Source organism: Bubalus kerabau, chromosome 6 (assembly GCF_029407905.1).
Source record: "Bubalus kerabau isolate K-KA32 ecotype Philippines breed swamp buffalo chromosome 6, PCC_UOA_SB_1v2, whole genome shotgun sequence".
Classification (NCBI taxonomy): domain Eukaryota; kingdom Metazoa; phylum Chordata; class Mammalia; order Artiodactyla; family Bovidae; genus Bubalus; species Bubalus kerabau.
Window position 1 is genome coordinate 92,060,388 of NC_073629.1, and position 22,493 is coordinate 92,082,880.

Here is a 22,493-nt window from a genome sequence, read left to right on the forward strand (position 1 = left end):
GACCCGACTCCACCCCTCCCCCAAGAAACGCCTACCCTGCCGCGCGCTTTCGAATACTTCCCGCACGGTGGATGAGCCCTGCGCCCAATAGCGCACTATCACTTAATTCACTCGTTTATTTAACCAGTCAGCACGTTTTCTAAGCTCCTTTCTTGTGCCAGTCCTGTTGTAGTCGCTGGGTATACAGTGCTGGGCAAAGCAAGTAAAATCCCTGCCCTCTAGGAGTTGATAAGGTAGAGGAGAGAAAGTGAAAGTGTTAGTCGCTCAGTGGTGTCCGACGCTTTGTGGACCTCATGGACTAGGCCTGCCAGGCTCCTTTATCCATGGAATTCTCCGGGCAATAATACTGGAGTGGGTAGCCATTTCCTCCTCCAGGGGATCTTCCCGACCCAGGGATTGAACCTGGGTCTACTGCATTGCAGACAGATTCTGTACTATCTGAGCCACCAGGGAAGCAGTAAGCAGAGGGGAGAGACAGACAACAAGTAAGATACGGGAGTTTGTCAAGTGGTAGCAAGAACTGTGGGAGAAAAGTTTTAAACAGGGTGGGCAGGCATTCAAGCAAAGGAAGAAGCTTGGAAGTGGCCCAGGGGGTGTCTGGGGAAGAGCCTTCCCCAAGAAGGGAACAGAGAGGGCTAAAGGTGCAAGGTGCAGAAAAGACAGTGAGTAGCAGGTAGGTAGGAAAGATAATGAGCTGTGATTCTGAGGGTTTGGGTTTTCCTCACAGTGCAATGGGACCCTTTGGAGAGCTTTGAGGAAAGGAATGATGTGATCAGACTATTTCTGATTGGGATTCAGAAATAGTCTGAATTGTGGTGGGCTAGTAGTAAAGAACCCGCCTGCCAAAAGATGCAGGTTTGATCCCTGGGTCAGGAAGATCCCCTGGAGGAGGAAAGGGCAACCCACTCCAGTATCTTTGCCTGGAGAATCCCATGGACAGAGGAGCCTATCAGGCTACAGTCCATGGGCTCAGAAAGAGTCAGACACGACGACTGAAGTGACTTAGGACACGTGCACAAACCCCTACCCCCCACAGCTGAGATGGCAACAAGGCCTCTGGGCCAGGTGTGCCTTGCTGCAACCACTTGGTTCCCGGCAAATGGCTGCTGGGCCCTGCATTGGATGCCCCAGTCTCAGGAGCTCACAGCCTGGTCTAGAAGGAAAGATAAGCACGCAGCAGACCAGTCTGAACCCAGTCTAGTCACAAGCCAGCTCAGTGGAGGAACAGAGGAATGGCTGTTCCTTGGGGGATTCAAGGAGGGTTCATTGAGGAAATGATGCAGATCTCAGAGCAGAGATGGGGAAGGTCTCTGCAGATGGATAGGGGCTGGAGGGAAGTTGGGCATTTTAGGCAGTGAAGTCCACGTGCAGAGACATGGGGGTGGGTAACAGCCTGCATGCTGAGTTAAGAGGAAGGTCAGCAAAGTAGGTGGGGTCATAGGTCAAAGGGTGAAAGGGTATCCTTTCACCCTTTATGCTGCAGAGGACGGTGAGATACTGACAGACATAAGGGAAAATTTGTCCTAGGAAGGCCTGGGTTGCCAGGTGAAGGATTGATAGGAGATGCTGGGTTAAGAAATTGACAAGGAGGATGCTGGTGAGAAGCCAGGGGAGAAGAGAGATCTGAAGCCCAGAAGCAGAGCTAGCAGGCTTGCTCTTTATTTGACGAATGAGACAGACAGCAGGGCTCAGGATGACACTTGGAGGGGCCATGAGCCCTTCAGGGCCAGGACTGTGTCATTTACCTTCTGTGTCACCTGTGCCCAGGGGAACACCTGGTCCGTATGCTCTCTTCTTGCAAATCTAAATTTCCTTTTCCACACTTCCTCCTCCAGCCTAGTCCCTAATGATTCCTGTATTATTCTCCTCTTCATTTCTTCTCTTCTTGAATACAGAGCCTGCAAAGTCATTTTGCTTCCATTTTAAAAGTGTGATTCCTATGAAATCCCATAAGAACTAGTTTTGCAGGTAATGATAGGGAAGGTTCAGAGAAGGGAAGTGCTCTTTGACCCTTCCAACTTGAGACTGTTTGGGGGCCGTTGCCAATAACTGAGCCTGCCAGGCATCTCTGTGCTTCGAAACCACCCAGACCTAAAACATGGCAGCTCTTCTTTGTCAAGGCCACCCAGACCTGGGCTCTGTCTAGTGAAAGTAGCAGTGTCTCTGGGTGGAAAGGTCTCAGGCATGGGAGTTGGGAGGCCTTTGGGATCCACACTTCTAATTGCTTCCTGGCGTGACATTAGACAAGAACCACCCATCTTTGAGCCCTGTCCTCATCTGTAGCACATGGATAATAAAGCCAGCCTGTCTTTCCCATGACTCTGTATGGCTACTGTGAGATTCAAATGGGGCAATGCTCATGAATATTCTTGGCAATGGACAAGGTTATGCAAAAGGACCACCCCCACTTCTTATTCTATCTCAGGCCCAGGATCCTGATGACCTTGGCCTACATTTGTTGGAAGATGATTGTGTGGTCATCTTACAGACTTACGTCTCTTCCTGCTCTGCACACGCACCCAGGGAATCTCAGCTCACACCTGTGCACAGATGAATATCCCAAATCTGTTTACATCTTGGATCCCTCTGCTGAGCTCCATGGTGTGCAGCCAGTACCTAGGAGATATCTCCACTATCATGGCAGACAAGCCCCTCAAGTTCACCATGTCCAGACTGAGCTCATCCCTCCCCAAACCTGCTCCTGGTCCTGAGGACCACTCAGTGGGGGACATCATTGGCCTGGTCATCTGCCCTGAAATCTGGGCACCATCCTGAGGTCTTGCTCTCCTTGCTGTCAACCACCAGATTCTGAAAATTCTTCCCCAGTCTCCCACAGGTCCAGTCATACTGTCCATCCTGCATTGTAGCCCAGGCCCCTGCCAGACCTCGAAGCCCCGGCCAGACGTCCTTGTCCATGTTCTTTTCCATCCCCCCCCCCCAGCACCTCCCCTCCGCTCCTGCATGAGCTTTCTTCCTCTCCTTTTTTTCATTTATTCCTCTGAGCCTTCCTCCTTTCCTCCTCCTATCACTCTAATGTGTTTTAATGTGCGTTTTTCAGTTTGTAAGTGTCCTTTGCAAATGTAACTTCTTTTGTACATGCATTTTATATGTTGTTTTTTTTTCCCCCTCAGCACTAGGTTTTAGGTCCCATCCATGGTGCTACATGTACCCTTACTGCTTCGAACTGCTGCATGGGACTCCACAGTGCCCATCCATCCCCTCAGGGTGGATCCCCAGGCTGCCTCCTGTCCCAGGCATCACAAATAACACTAAGAAAGACTTCCCCATACATCTCCCCTTATGGACCTGTGGGAAGATTCCCTGAGATGTGTGCCCACGGTGGAAGTGCTGAGTCATGGGCATGCATAAACTTAATGTGACTGCGGAGTGACAGGTTCCTGTCCAGAACGGCTACTGCCATCCCCACAGCAGCGCCTGTGTGTGCAAAGGAGGAAGCTCTCTAAAGCAGACATCCTCCTGCATCTCCCCCTGCTTGCCTCTCCCCTTCCTACCACACCTTCCCAGGCTCTCTGAAGTCATCTCCTTAACACAGGCTCCAAGGCCATACTAACCCAGCCCTTGTCCTCCTCTCCCCTCCCACTCTGAGCTCCAGAGCACCTTCAGATCTGCCGATGATTCTTGGTCTCATGTGCCCTGCTCTTCTCCATACATGCCTGATGTGTAGGCATCTTTCCAAACCCACTGGAGGGGGTGTCTCTTTTCTGGGAATCCTTCCCTGATCTCCCACCCACAGTTAGCCTCTGGACTTCACAGTCCCCACACCGCTGTTCAGCACAGCATTGACCTGCTGGGCTGTTGGTGTTTTACATCTCTAATACTTCCATGAGGCCAAAGTTTATCAGCCTCAGCACTTTTGACAATTTAGGATGGGCGTGTCTTTGCTGTGGGACTGTCGTGTGCACTGTAGAATGTTTAGCAGCATCCTTGGCCTCTACCCACTGATGATAACAGCCCCCTCCCCAAGTGGAAACATTGGGGAGGATGCCTTCAGACCTGTCCAAATCACCGCCAGTTGAGAACCACTGCATCAGACTATCAAATGCCCGGGGCCTGGGGCTGAGTCTCATTCATGTCTGTATCTCTGGCACTCAGAGCAGGCCTGGTCCAGGTTAGGTGTTCAGTAAATGTTGCCCAAATGAGTGGTGGCCAATCTCTGGGCAAAGACTCAAGGGTGGGGCTCAGAGATCAGGATTCTGGGATATGCATATCATGGGGTGGGGATGGGGGGGTCTCTTCTTTTCCTTCTCCAAAGCTTACCCAAATCATCATCTCCTTTTGTTCTTATTCTCTCCCTGTAAGGGAGGGGAAGCTGAGACATCTAGAAAACTTACTGTGTGACCTTAAACAAGCCATTCCACCTCTCTGGGCCTCAGCTTCCCCATTTATAAGACAGCCTACGGGCATCTATGAATGTTGACTGAGTCAATAATAAAGAACTTGCTCATCTCACAGGAAAAACTCCATGGGGAGAGGCAAGCTATTGGCATTTATAGTGAGTGTGGCTGGGGCCATGGCCACCTCCAAGGAGGGCTGGGGGCTCAGGAACATCACTGCTTCAAAGATATCTTCCAGGAGCCCAGCACCTGCATGATCCAGGAGCGCCGCTGGTGGGAAGTGGGCAAGTTCTCACAGCTAGGGCTCCAGCGGTGCGTGGTGGCCGGGTCACACACCCATGCATCCCCGTGTGGCAGTGGCCAGGAGTTTCGCCAGCAGCTGGCCAGGATGTTGTCCTGGGCCTGGGCAGCATAGATGCACACCGATGCTTCTGGGTCGTGTCTCAAGTTTTCCAGAGCTGAGTTATGGGGAGGAGAGAGGTCACTTGTTAAGTCTAGGTCCCCACCTGAGTCTCACACCTCATCCTTCTCACTTCATATCTTAGCTTGGGTACTCTGCTCAGCATCCCCTCATCTCCCAGCTCTTCAAATTGTGTGTGTCTTTCAAAGCTTGGATCAAAACCTGCCTTCTCCAGGAAGTCTTCTTGGACTGCCCAAGCCTTCCTTCATGCTCCCACCAGCTTTCCCAGTTATGAAATTAACATGCCCCCTTAAGAGTGTGAACTACCTGCTCTGCACTAAATGGTTTTTGATCTTGTTTGTTGAGTCTGGTTTCCTGGATTGTAAGCTCCCCTAGCAGGTGGACTGTGTGTTCTGTGTCTTATCGACTCCACAGTAGCTAACATGTACTCACCTGGGTCAGTGATAGCACAGCTGGACTGAGCTGAAGCCCCTGGCATTGGGTCGTGTGTAACCCTCCCCTCTCCCATTCCCTGCTGCGAGCCTACTCATTCCCACACTGGCTCTGGAAATCTCGCCAGTGCAGGACAGGACTCACCAGCTTTAACTTCATTCATACGATCTTCTGTCATGCTGCTCTCCATACAGGGGACCAGGGACCCTTGAGCATAATCCAAGATGTGAGTGGGTCCATCTCCTGATTCTGACCACCCCCCCTCAGACCAGACCTCCTCGGAAAAGCTCTCCTGGTCCCACAAACGAGGACACAAACAGAGAACTTCGTCTTGACCCTGGGTTAGATTTCTTGAGAGGGGTCCTGGGATGGGTGGAAGATCCAGTTGGCAGAGAGGGCAACAGGACAGAGACAGGAGCAGGGCCGCAGCTGACTCCGAGAGGTGGTCCTAGGAGATCCCTTCCCCAGGCTGGTCTGTAGTGTTCTCATCCAAGACTCAGGGAGGTGCTGCCTCGGTGCCCCCTCTCCAAGGAGCAGTAACAGGAGGGTACCAAGTGCCTCGCATACCTTCCCCTCAGGTGGTTGGTGGGGTCCCTGGAGAGGCTGAAACTCAGTTCCTCGGCAACATAGCTCAGCCCTCCCCTGCTGCAGTGGCTCCTGAAGTACCTGCAGATCCTTGAATGTGCCCTACCTCTCAGAAGGCCCCTCCCGGACTTTGTTCCTTACTAATTCCTATTTGTCCTTGAATATTCAATTTAACGTGGCTGCTCCTCTAGGAAATTTTTCCCTACCTTGCCCCAAGCTAGTTATAAATGCCTCTTTAGGCTCCCAGAGTCTCTGTCTCCACCTGTGTACACACTGTGATGTGTTTTACTTGTGATTCATGAACATCTCCCACCAGACGTGGGGTTTCTTCAGCTTAGATCTGCTAGGGATGGGGGAGGGGGAAAGATAGTCTGAGGGCCTTTGAGAGACTTGCTCAAATGCATGCGTATGTGCATATTACTAGGGCAAGTGTTCCTAAATTTCTATAGGGTCTCACAAAAGATCTGTAACCCGCAAGAGGTTAGGAATCAAAACACCAACATTCTTGGAAGTGATTAGTTTGGAACAAGATTTAGAGAAGCCAGAATTTAGGAAATACATCACACTGTTTGAGGAGCTCCCCCTGAGCATGTCCCCACAGCCCAAAGGATGCCCCCTCCAGCCTGGGCATTGCTTATCTGTCCCAGAACTGACCATGTTAACAGCTGCCCCCACATCTCCCCAGTCCTGACCATCGGCATCACCTCCTGAAAATTTCTTTGTTTCTCTAGACTAAGCGCAGTGCCTGACACAGAGCAGAGGCTCAATCAGTGTGTGAGGCAGAAGCCAATGGATACAGGCATGGATGACAGGACAAATGAAAAATTGCACATGAATTGGACAAAGGTACAAGGTGGGGGCCTCTCCAAGCCTCTCTGCAGTAGAGTCTCCTGCAGACCCTTGAAGGATATGTGGCTGTTTGGGGGAGGGAAGGGGAGTGGCTGAGAGGAGACGGCATACTAACAGAAGTGTCCTGTGGAGGATTCTGAGTGAAGGGAACCTACTTGGTTTTTTCCCCGGAAAGACAGAGGTTGGGGTTATGGGAAGAAGGAGGAAGGTGACTGTCACTGGGGGAGAATCTTTATCTGCCAGTCTTCACATTTTAAAAAATTCTCATCCAGGCCACAAAGCAGGAGTTGATCCCTATCTCGCCAATCGCCTTACAGATCTTACAGAGGAGGCTCAGTTGGCATCACACAGAAAGGGGATTATGGAGCTGAGATCCTAGTTCGCTTCCCCCTGTGCAGAGTGGTGCTTCCTGCTTCAGGGCAGGCTCCTGCTGTGCCTGAACCTTGCTGTACTGGGGGCGGGAGGTGGGGTAGGTGAAGCAGCGATTCTACTGCCTACACATGCCAAGGTTATGACCTTGGTCCACTTCCCAAGCAGTGATCTCAGAAGAAGGGAGACCTTGCTAATTTATATCAAAGCTGTGTGCTGGCCAAGCCTTGCATACAAAGGGAGGCATCCACCCTGGGCCAGAAGGGCCACTGTTTCCTTCCAAGGGGAGGAAGCAGCAGAACTAGGTCTGCCAGGGCAGGTTACCTATGAACATGACTGAGGACTTCCGGAGGGAGGCCCGAGGACTCTTGGCATACTCCAAGCTCTGACTGAGGAACGTGAAGGCGCTGTCTCGATGGGTGTCCACCTGGGACAAAGACAAACCAGAGAATGCTGGGCCCTCAGAGGGAATAACCACCCATCTACCCCTCCCAAAGCTAGGAACCAGGACCCAGTCAGGCAGCTGAGCCCTGGCCCTTTGCCTCCTAAATAACTCTGCTACCCATTCTGGACTCTTCCAGCAGCCAGACTTCATGTTCTCTTAGCTGACTGCAACAATCATGTTAATGATCTTCCTGCCTTGGGTGTCTCCTTTTCTAATCCACCTACCTGCTACATGCCAGAAGGCAAGTTCTAAATTGCAAGTCCAGCCAGAGCTGAGAATGGATATGGCATGTGAGGGACATGACTAAGGAGACGGGTCTAACTAGGGTGAAGGATTCAAGTTACAAAGCAGTGGGAATAAACTACAGACTTAGGAGGGTCTTAAAAGTCCTTCAAATACAAACAGAAATAGGGCTTCCTTATGCATTAAAAAATAAGAAGCCAGCATCCATTCTTAATAGGGAAATGACAAAGTAATGTTTTAGGCAAAATAGTCTGACAGTGGTGTTCAGTTGGGTTTGATCAAGTAGAAACCAGGGGGCAGGCAATCTGCTAAGAGACTGTTGAGGGAGATAAAGGGAGGTCTGGTCTGATCACTCTCCTATTGACAATCTGCATGTCAGGGAGTAACTGTGGTGCTGGAGAAGACCCTTGAGAGTCCCTTGGACAGCAAGGAGATCAAACCAGTCAGCCCTAAAGGAAATCAACCCTGAACATTCGTTTGAAGGACTGATGCTGAAGCTGAAGCTCCAATACTTTGGCCACCTGATGCAAAGAGCCAGCTCATTGAAAAAGACCCCGATATTGGGAAAGATTGAGGGCAGGAGGAGAAACGGATGACAGAGGAAGAGATGGTTGGATGGCATCATCGACTATATGGACATGAGTTTGAGCAGACTCCAGGAGATAGTGAAGGACGGGGAAGCCTGGCATGCTGCAGTCCATGGGGTCGCAAAGAGTCAGACACAACTGAGCGACTGAACAACAAGCAATAACAATGTCAGGGAGTAAACTCCTGGGATTAATGTGCAAAGTGTTCATGATCATGTTCTTTCTCAGCCTTAGGTCTTTCTCTACCACTGCCTCCATGCACACTATGCATGCTCCAATCCCAGGTCGAGGCACAACTCTGCCCAAGTCCGTGCCCGACACAAGCCATTGCTCCTGATTGGAGTCCCTTTCCCTCTTTCCTTCCTGATGAGTCCCCTCTCATTCTTTGAGGCTCAGCTCAGAAACCGTCTCCTCCCTGAAATTTTCCACAAGCCTCCGGCAGAGCTAATCTCACCACCCTCGACATCCCTGCAGCGCGTTGCACAGCCTTTGTCATGGCACCTATGACACTGGGCTTATAATTACTTATACCTGTCTCCCCCCCTGGATCTGTAGTTCCCCCCAAAGAAGGGACCTTCTCACTCAGCTCAGAGTCCTCAGCACCCTGGATGGAGCTTTGCATGGTACAGGTGTCCAGAAAGTATTGGATGGATAAATGAATGAATGACTAGGTTACTGACCCCTCCCTAAAGCTAAGGCTAGAGGTTGACCTTCATATGAGCAGAACTGTTGATGCTTGGAGAGCAAAGAAGAGACTGAGAATCCAGAGGGTCTAATACAGAGGTCACAAGCTGGCAGCCCACAGGCCACAAATGGCTGGCAGGGCAGAGGCCTGTGCTTTAACTAAATTGATTGTTAATTAAAGTCTTATAAAAATCTAGCTTTTCTTGTGAAACTGAAGGCCCTGCTGAGAGTTGGCTGCATGGTGGCTGGAGCTCTCCATTCGTGATTTCAAAGAGCCTGGCCCCTGCAGGTTGCCATGGCCCTACCACCCCTACATCACTTATCTGCCCAGTCACTGGTCATGGTTAGTATTTGAATTAGCAGCAATGACCAAACACTTCCTCCAGGCCTCTTTCCCTCTGTAAAAGGAGGTAACAACATTAAGCACTGGATTGCAGAGGCTTTGAGCACTATTGATAATGATTATTACTGCAAAATAACAATGTGTTCTTTTGTTTATTTGTTAGGTTGGTGGGGGAATGGGGATGCTGCATGCCCCACCCAGACCTCCCTTAGGGTGTGAAGGGTTTATTCCCCCAAGTACAGATTGCCTTGGTGGAAGAGAACTGCTGGCCCAGTCATGTCCTTTCCCAGGCCAGCTGGCAACTGATGACAAGGCAAACCACAGCCTCAAGACCTTCTTCAAGGGGCAGAACCAGAAACTGACAGACCACTCAGTCGGTGTGGAAACCTGACCGCCAGCCCCCGTGTGAAGAATCTCCGCATCATGCTGGCTGAGACCTTCCCTGAAACCACACTGCAGCTTGACCCCTCTGCCACTTCCACTCCCTGCCCTCCCTTCCACAGCAGCTGGTCCCAGGGTGCTCCCTAATAAACCTCCTGCATGCTAACCTCTGCCTCAGAGCCTGCATCCCGGGGAACACAGCTGGCGACTACAGGAAAGGTAGATGGGCCTAGATGGCAAAGCGTCCGAAAAGGTGCGTGAAGGAACCCGGCTGCATCCTGCAGTGCAGATTGTCACTGCGTGTAGGGCTCTCTCCTACCGCATAATGTTCTCAGGTGTTACCTGGACAGGGGGTTCTGTGGCTTAATAATTTGGGGAAACCATGAATCAACCACGAAATTTCCTCAGCACAGAGCATTTCAGAGTTCTAAGGTGCTGGTGAGACTGCAAATCTCCGAGAGGAAGATAATGACGCAGTCTTTCCCAAACTTACTTGTCTTGGATCTTTTCTCTCCTGGGGGGCATTTCTTGTAGGACTGCCATCACAGCGAATACACGCTGGAAATTACTGTTGTAGAAGAGGGAGCTGGTAGAGTCCCTCAGGCAGGGATATGATATAGACAGACTCGGGTTTTAACCAGATCATTCTGGTAGCCTGAGTGGGGAATGGATTGGAGGGGCTGAGATTCAAGACTGGGGGACTCACTGGATGGCTGGACCCATCTGAGAAACATTTATGACCTGAACTAAGGGAATAATAATGGGAAGGGGGAGGAAAAAACAGATTCAGAGGTATTTAGGATATTTAAGATTGATCAAAGTGAAGGTGAGGGGGATCAAGAAGCCTTGGATGGTTTTAGGTTTCAGCTTCGGGGATTTAGAAGGAGAGAGAACTGACCTTGGGAAGGCCTTAAGTTCAGAAGAGATATGCTGAGTTTAGTTGTGTGTAGTCATTGTGGGCAGGGGAGGGCTTCCCAGGTGGCCCTAGTGGTAAGGAACCTGCATTGCAACACAGGAGACATAAGAGACATGAGTTTGATCCCTGGGGTTGGGAAGATACCCTGGAGAAGGGAATAGCAACCCACTCCAATATTCTTGCCTGGAGAATTCCATGGACAGAGGAGCCAGGTGGGCTACCATCCATGGGGTTGCAAAGAGTAGGACAGGACTGAAGCGACTTAGCATAGCACACACACAGTCATTGGGGGAGATGTCCAGTAAGCCTTGGAGAAGGAACACCAGAAGTGGGGAGAGAAGTCAGAGGCAAAGATGAACTTCCAAGAGCCAACAACTTGTAGGTGATAATGGAATTGTCAGTAAGGATGCTCATGTAAAAAGGAGGAAGAGACAAGGAAAGAACTGGCCACCTCCAACACACTCATAAGAACCCACTGTAGTCTTAGAAGCACTCACAAGGTACTTGCAAATTTTGGCCACCGTCTGCTGCTGGTTGTCCCAGGGCTTCCAGCTGTAAGCTTTTTTTGGCAATTCCCAAGCCATGAAGCAAGAACAGCGGAACAGGGTCTTCACACATTTCTGGGGGCCAATAAGAAGAGAATACCAGAGCTATGCAATTCCAGAAGAGTTGAACTATGCTCCAGAAAAAAAAAAAAAGTATGAAACTGGATTTGGGGAAAACAATTCCTATCAATATTTGAAACATACAAGGAAAGTTGGGTGTTTTGAAAAGAAATACTGGCATGGGTACCTTTTGGAAACAGGCTTGGCCAGACTTGGTTGCATGATGGATTGTCTGTGATTCCAGGCTGGGTTCTGTAAAGCGGACTGCACCCTCAGGACTCAGGGCTATGCACACTCACCTGGCTCACCTTGGCGTTGCCCTCTTGCATGGTCAGCAGCAGGGGCACCAAGGTGCTGATCAGCTGCTCCTCCACAGCTGGGGTGCGGGGCGACCGCAGCTTCTGAACTACCTTGCCGTACAAGTTGATGCAGGAGGTGCGCACGTCCTCTCGTGACTGGAGAAGATCCAGAAGCTCAGGTGAGCTCCATCCTCCAGAAGGCTGCCTGCACCTCTGTGCCCCACGTAGAGGCTCATGGCCTTCTTCCCACTCATTCTGAGGGCCCCTCCGAGCACAAGACCCACAGAGACGAAGAACACTGAAGGCCACCTGATGGGGCTGATCTGGGGCTGGCTTCCCCCTCAATAGAGCCTGGGTCAGGAGCTCTGCCCACTCTTCCCAGCAGGGACCCCACTGTCCTAAAAGGTGCCTTTGTGCCAAGTAGAAAAATGCTCCCCTTTGCTGAGACCAATCAAAGAATTGTGACCCCCCCACTTAAGGGAAGAATGGGGGAAGGGAGAGTTAGGAAGTTTGGGATTGACAGGTACATACTGCTGTATTTAAAATGGATAACCAACAAGGACCTACTGTATAACTCAGAGAACTCTGCTCAATGTTATGTGGCAGTCTGGATGGGAGGGGAGTTTGAAGGAGAACAGATACATGTGTGTGTATAACTGAGTCCCTTTGTGGTCCACCTGAAGCTATCACAACATTGTTAATTGGCTATACTCCTATTACAAAAAAAAAGTTCAAAGGAAAAAAATTGTGACTCATCTAGATGGACCAATCACAGAGAGGCAAGTCTCTGGGGTAAGGAGCACACAAAAAGACCTCCCTCTATGAGAACCAATTAGAGAAGGAACTTTCTCTGTGCAAACCAATTACAAAGAATTTGGACCAGTTGGGATGAGCACCCCTTCCCCTGGGCTGACTCAGCCCTGCTCAGGTCCCAACGGGCCGTGGGAGCTATTACAACCCCCAGAGCAGTAAAGAACTGCCCTCCAGGTGTTACACCCCCATCCTTCCACCCTCACGGAATTCCTTACATCACTGAAGTGTGGCAGCAGAATCTGCAGTATCTCCACATAGACTGAGTTGTCCATCAGCTTCCGATCCTGCCCCTTAAAAATGGTCTTGAGGTTGTGGACCGCCTCTACCACCAGCAGCCCATCCACACTCTTCAGACCCTTCACCATGGAGGGCAGGAGGGCCTGCACCTTGGCAGCCTACGGAGAAGGAGTATTTGGGATGGGGGCTCCTATCTGATCTAACAGGTGAGGGGCCTGGCCTCTGAGTCACAGAGATGAACTTGGTCAAGCAAGTCCTACCTCCAGTCTTTTGCTTATGTTATCCCGCCTGCCTGGTACGCCCTCACTCAAACTTCTGTGTCTCCAAAGCCCTCTCTGGCCTCACTGACTCCTTCCTAGCCTGCAACCCTGAGGGCTTTTGCTGTCTCCCCACTTCTTGGCACTATCCATAGATGATACTCTGTGTTGTTAGTTTTCTGAGTCTATGTCCTGTCCCTTTGTCCCTCTAAATCATAAGCTGTAACGACAGTGCTTAGTAGAGAAAAACACAGCACTTTTTAAAAGGCTAATGAAACAACAACCTGTGACTCAGCTTCCTAATCTCTAAATTAGGAATAATTACTGCTATCCCCAGCCCCTCCTAAACATACTGCTCTTAGGGTCATTGTGAAAAATCTGAATTCGGAAAGTACTTTTCAAAAAATAAAGCATATAGGGAATTATTAAGGGATATCCATTTTACAGATGGGATAATTAATACAGAGACAGATATGAGCTCTGATTCCAGTCACCAGCATTGGAGAGTTGGGAATGGCCAAGCTCCATCCTTCCTCTTGTCGAGACCCTGGCTGAGTGGGCTCTCCCCTGCCTTCCACTCACCTTTTCAGTCCTTTGAGCCAGGATGACCAGGCCTCGGATGGACAGCACCTTCATGATGGGGTCCCGGTGGCTCAGGCCTTCTGCCATCCGCCCCAGAGAGTACTCCTCAGGGATCCGCCGTACCTGCTCCATCCGGAGGAGCTGAGGGAATAAAGAGGATTACTCGCCAGCACAAGGAGTACCCTCAGTGCCCATGTGCCTCTGGGGCCTCATTCACACCTATCCACCCTCTAGTCTGTATTCTCACCACCAACGAGCTTCTAACCAAGCTTCCCATCATTCATGGAATGACCCAGGCTGTTGTCCCTTCTGTGTGGCCAGGGATGCTCTTCTGCCAGGCCTCTCACCTCCACTCTAGCCCCAGCTCACCATGCACGGCTCCAGCCAAAAGTCAGCCCCCTGACGCTGTGTTTGAGAGACCCAGGCCTCACCTAGGCTGACTGCTCCCTTCTCTGCACCCCTGGGGACCCTGAACACAGAAACCTTATTGCCCCCATGTGCTTATGCACCTGCCCCCTGTATCCTATCCCCCTGGAGCTTCTTTGAGGACACAAACTGAGCCTTCCTTCTTGGGCACCAGTTACTGATACAAGCTCTGGGATGGAGTGTGTGCTCAGGGAACCCTGGTTGCATGAGTTCACAACCAAGAAATGGTTCCTTTCCTTCTTGGAATTGTCCTCCTCCAGTGCCCACCATTGCAAGGTTAGTACCATCAGCCCCACTTTGTCCCAGCCCCAAACCAGGCATCATCCCCATCTCCTTCCTCTCCCTCTCCCCTGCCACCTCCAGCACCCAATCAGTCTTCAACTCCTGCCTAGTCATCCTCATAAGCACTTCTCCCATCTGTTCCCTGGCCCTGCATCTAGTGTGACTATTGAGACCACGTGTCTATGATGAAAAGAGAAAGCTGGAGAGAGCAGACAGGACAGCTGATGGGGTGGGGGTGGGGAAGGCAGGAAAGGTGGGGCTCCACCTACCACCCGCCCTCCACCCATCCGTAGAACTACACTCAGCTGCTCTGCAGCAGGTTCTGGGCTGTGACTAGAGACACAGAAATGTGACGATCGTAAGAGCAACAGAGCTGACTTGGGGAGTGCTTCCTGCGCTGGCTCTTTACATGAACTCACTTACTCCTCATCAAAACCCTTTGTGGTTGGCAATTCATCATCCTCGTGTTGTAAATGAAGAAAGCAAGGCACAGACAGGTTCAGCAACTTGCCGAGGGTCACACAGCTCCCTTGAGGACTCCACCCACCACTGGGAGAAGCAAGTACCCCCTCAGGCACAGCATGGGGTCTAGGGGAGCCGCGAAAGGACATCTGAGCAGCATCAAAGCATCACTGTAAACATGCTGGGCCACCACTTCTGAGGAGAGAGAGAAGGACTTGAAGCTGGGTGAGGACCCCAGTCCCAGGGAGGGAGGGCCACTGCTCAGGGCTCCAGGGGAGTGCTGGAAAAGATTAAACCTACAGTCCCTGACCTTATGGAAATGCCTCTCCCAGAAGGCTAACCAAGGAAGAGGAGCCAGGTGGGCAGAGCTGGTCTGAATCTCTCTGGACAGCTTGAGCTGTGTGACCTTGAAAACTTCCCCTTATCTCACCAACACATGAGCGTCACGATTCCTGCTTTGTGGGGCTGCTGTGCAGATGAGTGGGGTCGTTCAGCATGGTGTTCAGCACATGGTACGCCCTCAAGAAATGATACTTTCCCAGCTCCTCACCAGGGTCACGGGGATCCCGGCAGAGCTGAGACTGTAACCTGGACTCCCTACCCCAAGACACATGCATATCCTCCTGAGGTGACACATTCTGCTGGTGCCTGCAGGGCCAGGCAAAGTGCTTACCTGGGTACCCACTCACCCATCCGATCGCCTCTTCTTAGAGGCCTTCTTGGGGCTGGGTCTAGGGATGCCAGGCAAACATGATGTGGCTCCTGTTCCCCAGACTCACAGTCCACTGGGGAGGCAGAGCTGGAATTGCCACGCTGCCCCTGTCCACCTGGCTGCCTTTACTCAAGGCCCAGTTCAAATGGCACCTCATCCAGGAAGCCGTCCTTAACCTTCCACTGTCTGAGCAGACAGTGAGCCTCTGAGCCCCACTGTACAGACCCTGGTGATAGCCCAGACCCACTGTGTGCCAGCTAGAACGTCACAGGAGGACGGGGTGGTGGTTAAGCAAGTGGGTTTTCCAAGTGTCATCGACTAGTGACTGGAGAAACAAAATGTGGTATGTACATACAATGGAATATTATTCAGACTTAAAAAATAAGGAAATTCTGACCTGTGTGACAACATGGGTGAGCCTTGAAAACATTATATGAAGTGAAATGAGCAAGACATCAAAGGACAAATATTGGTGGTTCCGTTCGTATAAAACCTAGAACAGGAAAATTCATAGAAACAGAAAGTAGAACGGTGGGCACAGGGTCTGAGGGGACTAGGGAAGGAGAGCTGGTGTTTAATGGGTAGAGAATTTCAGTTTGGGAAGGAAGATGAAAAGCTTCTGAAGATGGATGGTGGTGACAGTTGGCACAAAAGTGTGAATGCGTGTCACACTGAGTGCACAGCCGGTGAGCTATACACTTCAAAATGGGCAGCGTGATCACTTTTATGATATATACATATATATTTATTACATCCATAAACACAAGCACACACACAAAGCTAAAGAGTGAGTGTGTATTTTAGAGCCCAGATGTCTGGCTTTGAATCCTGGATCTGCCACTTACCAAGCTGTATGGCCTTGGGAAAGTTGCTTAAATCTGTGCCTTGGTTTCCTTCTCTACAGTAGGGGATGGAATAATATGTGCATCATAGGATTATTGTGAGAATTAGATGAATCAGTATGTGTAAAGCTCTAAGAATACACCTGAAAGGTAGTCAGTGCTCAATAAAATTGTTGGCCATTATTATTGGCAAGTCTTCCCTTCTGGGGCTGATACTACCAACCTTCTCCTGACTCAACTCTCTCCAGTACCTGCTCTAGTACCACTATACACTCACTCAGCTTAGATGTCACTTCCTCCAGGAAGCCTCCCTGATGTTTCCCCACCCAACTCACTCAGCTTAGATGTCACTCCCTCCAGGAAGCCTCCCTGATGTTTCCCCACCCAACTCACTCAGCTTAGATGTCACTTCCTCCAGGAAGCCTCCCTGATGTTTCCCCACCCAATACACCCAAGACTTTTGTTCACCCACCACAGCCTGAATTGCCCCCATTAGCACAGGTCACTCTATGGTACCCTGTGATATAACTAGGATGTCCTCTGTCTCCCCTCCCACACCAAGAACTCCTGAGAGCAGGGCAGAACCAAGTTTATATTTGTGTCTCCAATCTGGTACCTGGTACATGGCAAAGGATGGTGGTTGCCCAGGGTACTAGGGGAGTCTGGGAAGACTGAAATGGGGTGGAGGGATGGAAAGAAGAGGAGAGATAGGAAGGAGGAGGGAGAAGACCCACGAGATCTTTTTACTCAAGAAAAATCATGTTCAGGAAAGACTCTAAAGTATTAAGTACTTATCACACAAGAGAAATGACCAGCCATGGGAATTGAGGCCAATGCTCTTGAGAAGGCCCCGGGTAGCCCCTGCCCCGCTCTGGGCACCCGGTCGGTACCTCCACGAAGAAGGCGGTGGCGGTGATCTCGTGCTTCTCGTCGCCTCGCTCCAGGAGCGGGATGAGCAGGTAGAGGATGCGGCACAGCTCCTGGCAGGAGTAGTGCACCATGGCCCTGGGGGTGAGGGAAGCAGTGCCCTCAGGCGCTCCAGCCCCAAGGGGACCTGCTGCATGGGGGCCTGCCCCGCACTCAAAACTCTGAGCAAGCCCCAGTCCCCTGTGTTCCCGCATCCCCAGGGTTTTCCACCTGAACAGGATCTCAGAGGCCATTTGATCACATTGCTTCATTTTACAGGTGGGAAAACTGACATGCAGAGTGGGAAAGTGACTTGCCCAAGACCACAGAGAAAATGAGTAAGAAAGACAGGCTTACAACCCCTGAATGTGCAGGACCACTCCAGGAGGAAAAGACAGGAAGGAGAGAATGTGAGGACCCAGTCACCGGGCACCAGGCAGCAAGCCAGACGCTTTCAAGTCCTTACTGCATTTGATCCTCACCATTACCCTTTGAGGCAGGTTACTGTTGTTAACCCATTTCATAGATGAGGAAACAGAGGCTTTAAGTGTGAATTGCCCAAGGTCATAGAGCTGGAAAGTTGTAGAGCTGGCGCCCCAACCCAGGGGTCCCTACTCCAGCTGCCTAGTTCATTCTACTAAGCCAGTGATGTTCCAAGCGTGGCCCCTGGATCAGCAGTATCAGCATCATCAGGGAACTTGTTAAAAAAAAAATGCACATTCTCAAGCCCTCATCTCAGACTAACTGAATTAGAAACTCTAGAAGCGGGGCCCAGGCATCAGTGTTTTAACAAGCCCTGTGGATGATTCGCCCTCAAGTCTGCACTATGCTCTGTTAGTCAATGAATCCAGAAAAGTGTGTCAGCCATGCATAGAGTCTGGAATAAGATAGCCTGGGTTCAAATTCTGTTAACACTAGCTGTGTCACTTTGGGCAAATCACCTAACTTCTCTGGGCCTCAGATTCCTTATAGGTAACTCTGGGAAAGTAATAGTGTTATTCCATCAGTCATTGCTGCTGTTGTTGTTCAGTCACTAAGTCATGTCTGACTGTTTGCGACCCTGTGGACTGCCACACACCGGGCTTCCCTGTCCTTCACCATTGCCCAGAGTTTGCTCGGACTCATGTCTGTTGATTTGATGATGCCATCCAACCATCTTCTTCTCTGTCACCCCCTTCTCCTCCTGCACTCAGTCAGTCACGGTGAGCATTAAATGGAATAGTCTGTGAATAGACGGCTCTTTGCAAGGTGCCTGGAGCATGCAAGTGCTCAATAAATGCAGTTGTATCTTGAGACCCAAGAGGACAGCGCCACCCTTGACGCTCAGGGTCTACGGCTAAGAAGCAGGATCTTGCTACAGGAACCACATTAGTGAAATCAAGGTGCTGCTGCTGCTGCTGCTGCTGCAGCCCCTTATCTCCTTTCCCTAAGGAGGCTGTGTGTGGCAGAGAGGTATTTCCCGGCCTTGCCACTTCCAGGCTGTGTATACCTTTAGTGGATAACTATCCCTCTCTGAACCTTGGCACCCTCCCCTGCAAAATGTGCATTAATAATCCTTGCCCCACAAGTCAGCATAATGATAACAGAAGCAAATGTGTTGAACTCTTACTATATGCAGAGGCTGTTCAAGGTATTTTAATCCTCACCCCAAATCTCAGAGCTGAGTCCTGTTATTATACTGCTGGTAGGAAAACTGAGACACAGAGAAGGAAAGGAACTTTGCCCTAGGTCACACAGCTGGGAAATGGTAAGCTGGGATTCAGAAGCAGGCAGACCTGCTCTCAAACCACACTCTAAACTGCTCGGCTAGACCATCATTTCTGTATTAGCATGGGAATTAAATTAATAATGTGGTGAGAAAGGTGCTTTATAAATAACCCAAGTAGCTCCACAATGCCAGGTACTGTTACAACCCCAGTTTGTAGAACATATGCCATCTTTCACATTTATATTGTCTTCCTGCTGATGGAGACAATACTCTGTCGATCTGAGAGAAGAGGTGAGAGAGCAAGGAAAGGGTCTTGCCCAGAAAGGGATGCAAACCCAAGTCCGTCTGAAGACACTGAGGTCTCTTCCCTCCCTCTGACCCCTGCCCCGGGGTCCTCACCTGGCCAGCAGGGACACTCCGCGGTGGTGGTTCTCTGCCTGCCCCATAAGCTCCCAGCCGCCGTGCTTCTCCAGAAAGTTGGCCTCGTATGAGCAGCCCATCTTCAGCAGCAGGGTTTTCACCACTTTGACCACCCAGCTGCCAAGACAAGGGGGGCTGAGATTTCATGTCACCCTGCTCCCAGCAGGCCAGACCTTAATATATAAAGAGCTCTTACAAATAAATAAGAAAAATTCCCCAAAGTCCTGTACACAATTAGGCAAAGAACAAGAACAGTTGCTCACAGAAAAGGAAATAGAAACGGCATTTAAACTCAACCACATTCATAGTAAGAGAAATGCAATCTAAAATTACAGCAAAATACCATTTTTTTTCAACTTTCAGATTGGCAAAGATGCGATTGTGATGGCAAAGTTGTGGGGAAATGAAGTGTCAAATACTATTGGCAAGCTGGGCGCTTTAGGAGGTACTTCATCGTTCACTCACTGATCAAGAACTTTTCCCACCATATCTTCCTGTTCCACCATAATAGTTAAACACAGAAACCTTTTAATGTGCCCATTCTACTTTCCGGAATTCATCCTATGTGTACAGTCACATGTAAATATCAAGACATATAAACAGCCTCACTCGTGGCAGCGTTGCTTGTAAAAGGCTGTGAAGCACCTAAATCGAGAGGATCCTGGTTAAGTGAATGGTGGTAGATTATAACCTACACAGAGGGATATTATGCGGCTGTTAAAAATAATGAGGCAGCTCTGTGTGTGATGATCTCAAAGACACAGTATGTAATAAACGCAGAAATATATAACTCTGTAAGGGTCACCACCATGGGTGTGAAAGTAGAGAATGAAAACACATTGGCTTAGCTCTGCATCAACCCCGACCGAAGGGCAGGAAAGAACCCAGTTCTTACGAAAGAAAACTGGGGTAAAGAGAGGAACAGAGACTGTTTTACCGTCTTTGAAGATTTTTACTCATGTGCCTATATTAACTGTTCCAGTTAACAAATGAAAATCAAATAGTTCAGCCTTGGTTATAAATCTAATACAAATCATATCTCTAGGGAAGGAGGAGAAAAATTGAAATGGTGATCTCCTTGGAGAAGGCTGATTCCTTCCTGCCATCCAGCCCTAAGCAGAGAACATGTACAGCAGATATTCACAAATAGCTCTTGAACACGACTGGCTCTGTCTCATAAAAGTGCACTTCTGTTTTCTTTTCTAGCCGCGGAGCTAATTTCTACCAATCAATTGCCCTAAAGACTTTCATAAGAGCCTTTGCTGGTGGCTGTCCCCCCGCCAGGAACAGCAGGAACATACCGTACAGGGACGAAGCCAGGGGTCTGGGCATCTTTCTTGGCATCCTTGCGGGAAGCCACGCGGCAGGGCAGGCTGAGGCCGATGTGGTAATGGACCTGAATGAGCAGGGCCAGGAGCAGTTGTGGATAGATGCGCCTCACACGGCCCATGCAGCTGTTGACAGACAGGAGCTCACACAGGCCGCTGGCTGCCTGGAGGTGGAGGGGAAGCTGGTGAGACATCGCCACCCACCATCCCAGCACTCCTGACTGGGCCTGGGCTGATTCTCTAGGAGGCTGGTCCTCGATCTTTGCTCTTCTCTGGCCCAACATGGGCAAGACCAGATTCCCCCACCACTGCATCCAGGCCCGCTGGGTGAGCCCTGCCCCAGAACAATCACAGCGACCCTTTGCTGTTGACACAGCCCTGAAAGAATCATGGTGGAAAGATTTCTTCCCACATTTATGAAGTAGAGTCTTAACCCCACTGTGCAGGGCAGGAGACAAGATCAGAGGCGTGAAGGGACTTGCCCAAAGATACCCAGCCCCTTGGGGCAGAGTTGAGGCTTGAACCCAGGTTTTCAGATTACAGGAGCCCTGCCTCTTACTGGTTCATAACATCAGTGCCTGGTCAGTGAGGTGGGGTATCAGTTGCCTCTTTGTTGGGGGCTGTTAAAACTAGACTTCCCTCACTGTCTCCACTGAGTGACTTGAGAATATGCCAACACACAGTAATCAGAGGAGTGCGTGATGTGCAAACCAAGGATGGAATGGGCGCTGGTGTCCTAGTCATAGAACTCAGTGCTGGGGGAGAGAGGCAGAGAGATCCAGAGGTAAAGCATGGGATTCAGGGGCAGGAGATCTGAGTTTGAGTCCTGGCACCACCACTCAGTAGCTGTGTGACCTTAGGTGAGACATGGAATGTCTCTGAGCATCAGTATCTTCCTGTGTTAAGCGATAATACCACCCGCTCCTCTATCCACCATGTCTCTGTTCATTGGCTTTCCTCTACCAGATTGTTTTGCTCTCTGCTGAATCCCCAGAAACTGATGAGTATGCCTGGCACATAGTAAGTGCTTAATGTTTGTTGAATAAATAAATCAGCCCAACAAAAAAATTTTTTGAGGGTCTACTGTATGCGCTGGATTCAGGCATCTCATAGATTAATCAAATGACCCACTCTATACACACACACTATTGTTAGATTACAACTGGGGTGAATTCTTCCAAGATGAAGTATGTGATGTGTATGTGCTCAGTCACTCAGTCATGTCCAGCTCTTTGCAACCCAGTGGACTATAGCCCACCAGGCTCTTCTGTCCATGGGATTTCCCAGGCAAGAATACTGGAATAGGTTGCCATTTCCTTCTCCAGGGGATCTTCCTGACCCAGGGATTGAACCCACATCTCCTGCATTGGTAGGCAGATTCTTTACCACTGAACCACCTGGGAAAGAAAGTATAATATGCACAGATTTGATCTGGTCAGAGAGGGCTTCCCTGAGGAGGTGGATAGCTTAAGAAATAAGGGATGAGAAGAAGCTAACTTGGCGGACAGAAATGTAGGTAGAGAAAACAGCATGTGCAAAGGCCCTGTGACAGAAGATAGCACAGTGATTAAGACCTGACAAAGAATAACGAGGTTGGAGCCATGCAAGCAAGAGGATCACACAATATAGTGAGGCCAGCGAGGGTTGCAGGGCCTAGCAGCAGCAGCAGGAGCTCTGTGTTACCCTCAAGGGCAATGGGAAGCCATAGAGAGAGTTGAGAAGAGCAGATGTGCACTTCTCAAAGATTTTCTTAGCTGTGATACAGATTGGAGGGGCTGGAGTGGAAGCAGAGAGGTGAATGGGGTATTATCCAGCTGGCTAGGACCAGGGTGGTGGTGACAGAGCCAGAGAGAAATCTGTCTGTCCACTCAGCCCCCTTCCCACATCAAAGCCCGTTGCCTCCGTGTTCCCAGGGCCAACCTCTGAGAGTGGCAGCAGATGCGCTTAGACATTTTATGTCTCTAAAAAGAATAAATGAGTTACCTCGTTTAATTTTCTTAACTG

The 22,493-nt window shown here is 50.1% G+C and overlaps 1 protein-coding gene across 1 annotated transcript in view; it reads right to left on the reverse strand.

Annotated features, from left to right (window-relative positions):
- Window positions 1–4,488: 4,488 nt before the first annotated feature.
- The window catches only part of MROH7 (maestro heat like repeat family member 7), a 41,266-nt gene continuing 23,261 nt past the window's right edge, over window positions 4,489–22,493 (reverse strand). Inside the window, exons 13-22 of the mRNA XM_055586950.1 lie at window positions 20,463–20,653; window positions 19,141–19,278; window positions 17,018–17,132; window positions 13,404–13,544; window positions 12,543–12,722; window positions 11,515–11,670; window positions 11,108–11,230; window positions 7,336–7,438; window positions 5,353–5,415; window positions 4,489–4,813 (exon numbers count right to left, since the gene is read on the reverse strand). Of these exons, the coding sequence (XP_055442925.1) occupies window positions 4,569–4,813; window positions 5,353–5,415; window positions 7,336–7,438; window positions 11,108–11,230; window positions 11,515–11,670; window positions 12,543–12,722; window positions 13,404–13,544; window positions 17,018–17,132; window positions 19,141–19,278; window positions 20,463–20,653 (1,455 nt within the window). The 3' untranslated portion in view covers window positions 4,489–4,568. The remainder of the gene's footprint in view (window positions 4,814–5,352; window positions 5,416–7,335; window positions 7,439–11,107; window positions 11,231–11,514; window positions 11,671–12,542; window positions 12,723–13,403; window positions 13,545–17,017; window positions 17,133–19,140; window positions 19,279–20,462; window positions 20,654–22,493) is intronic.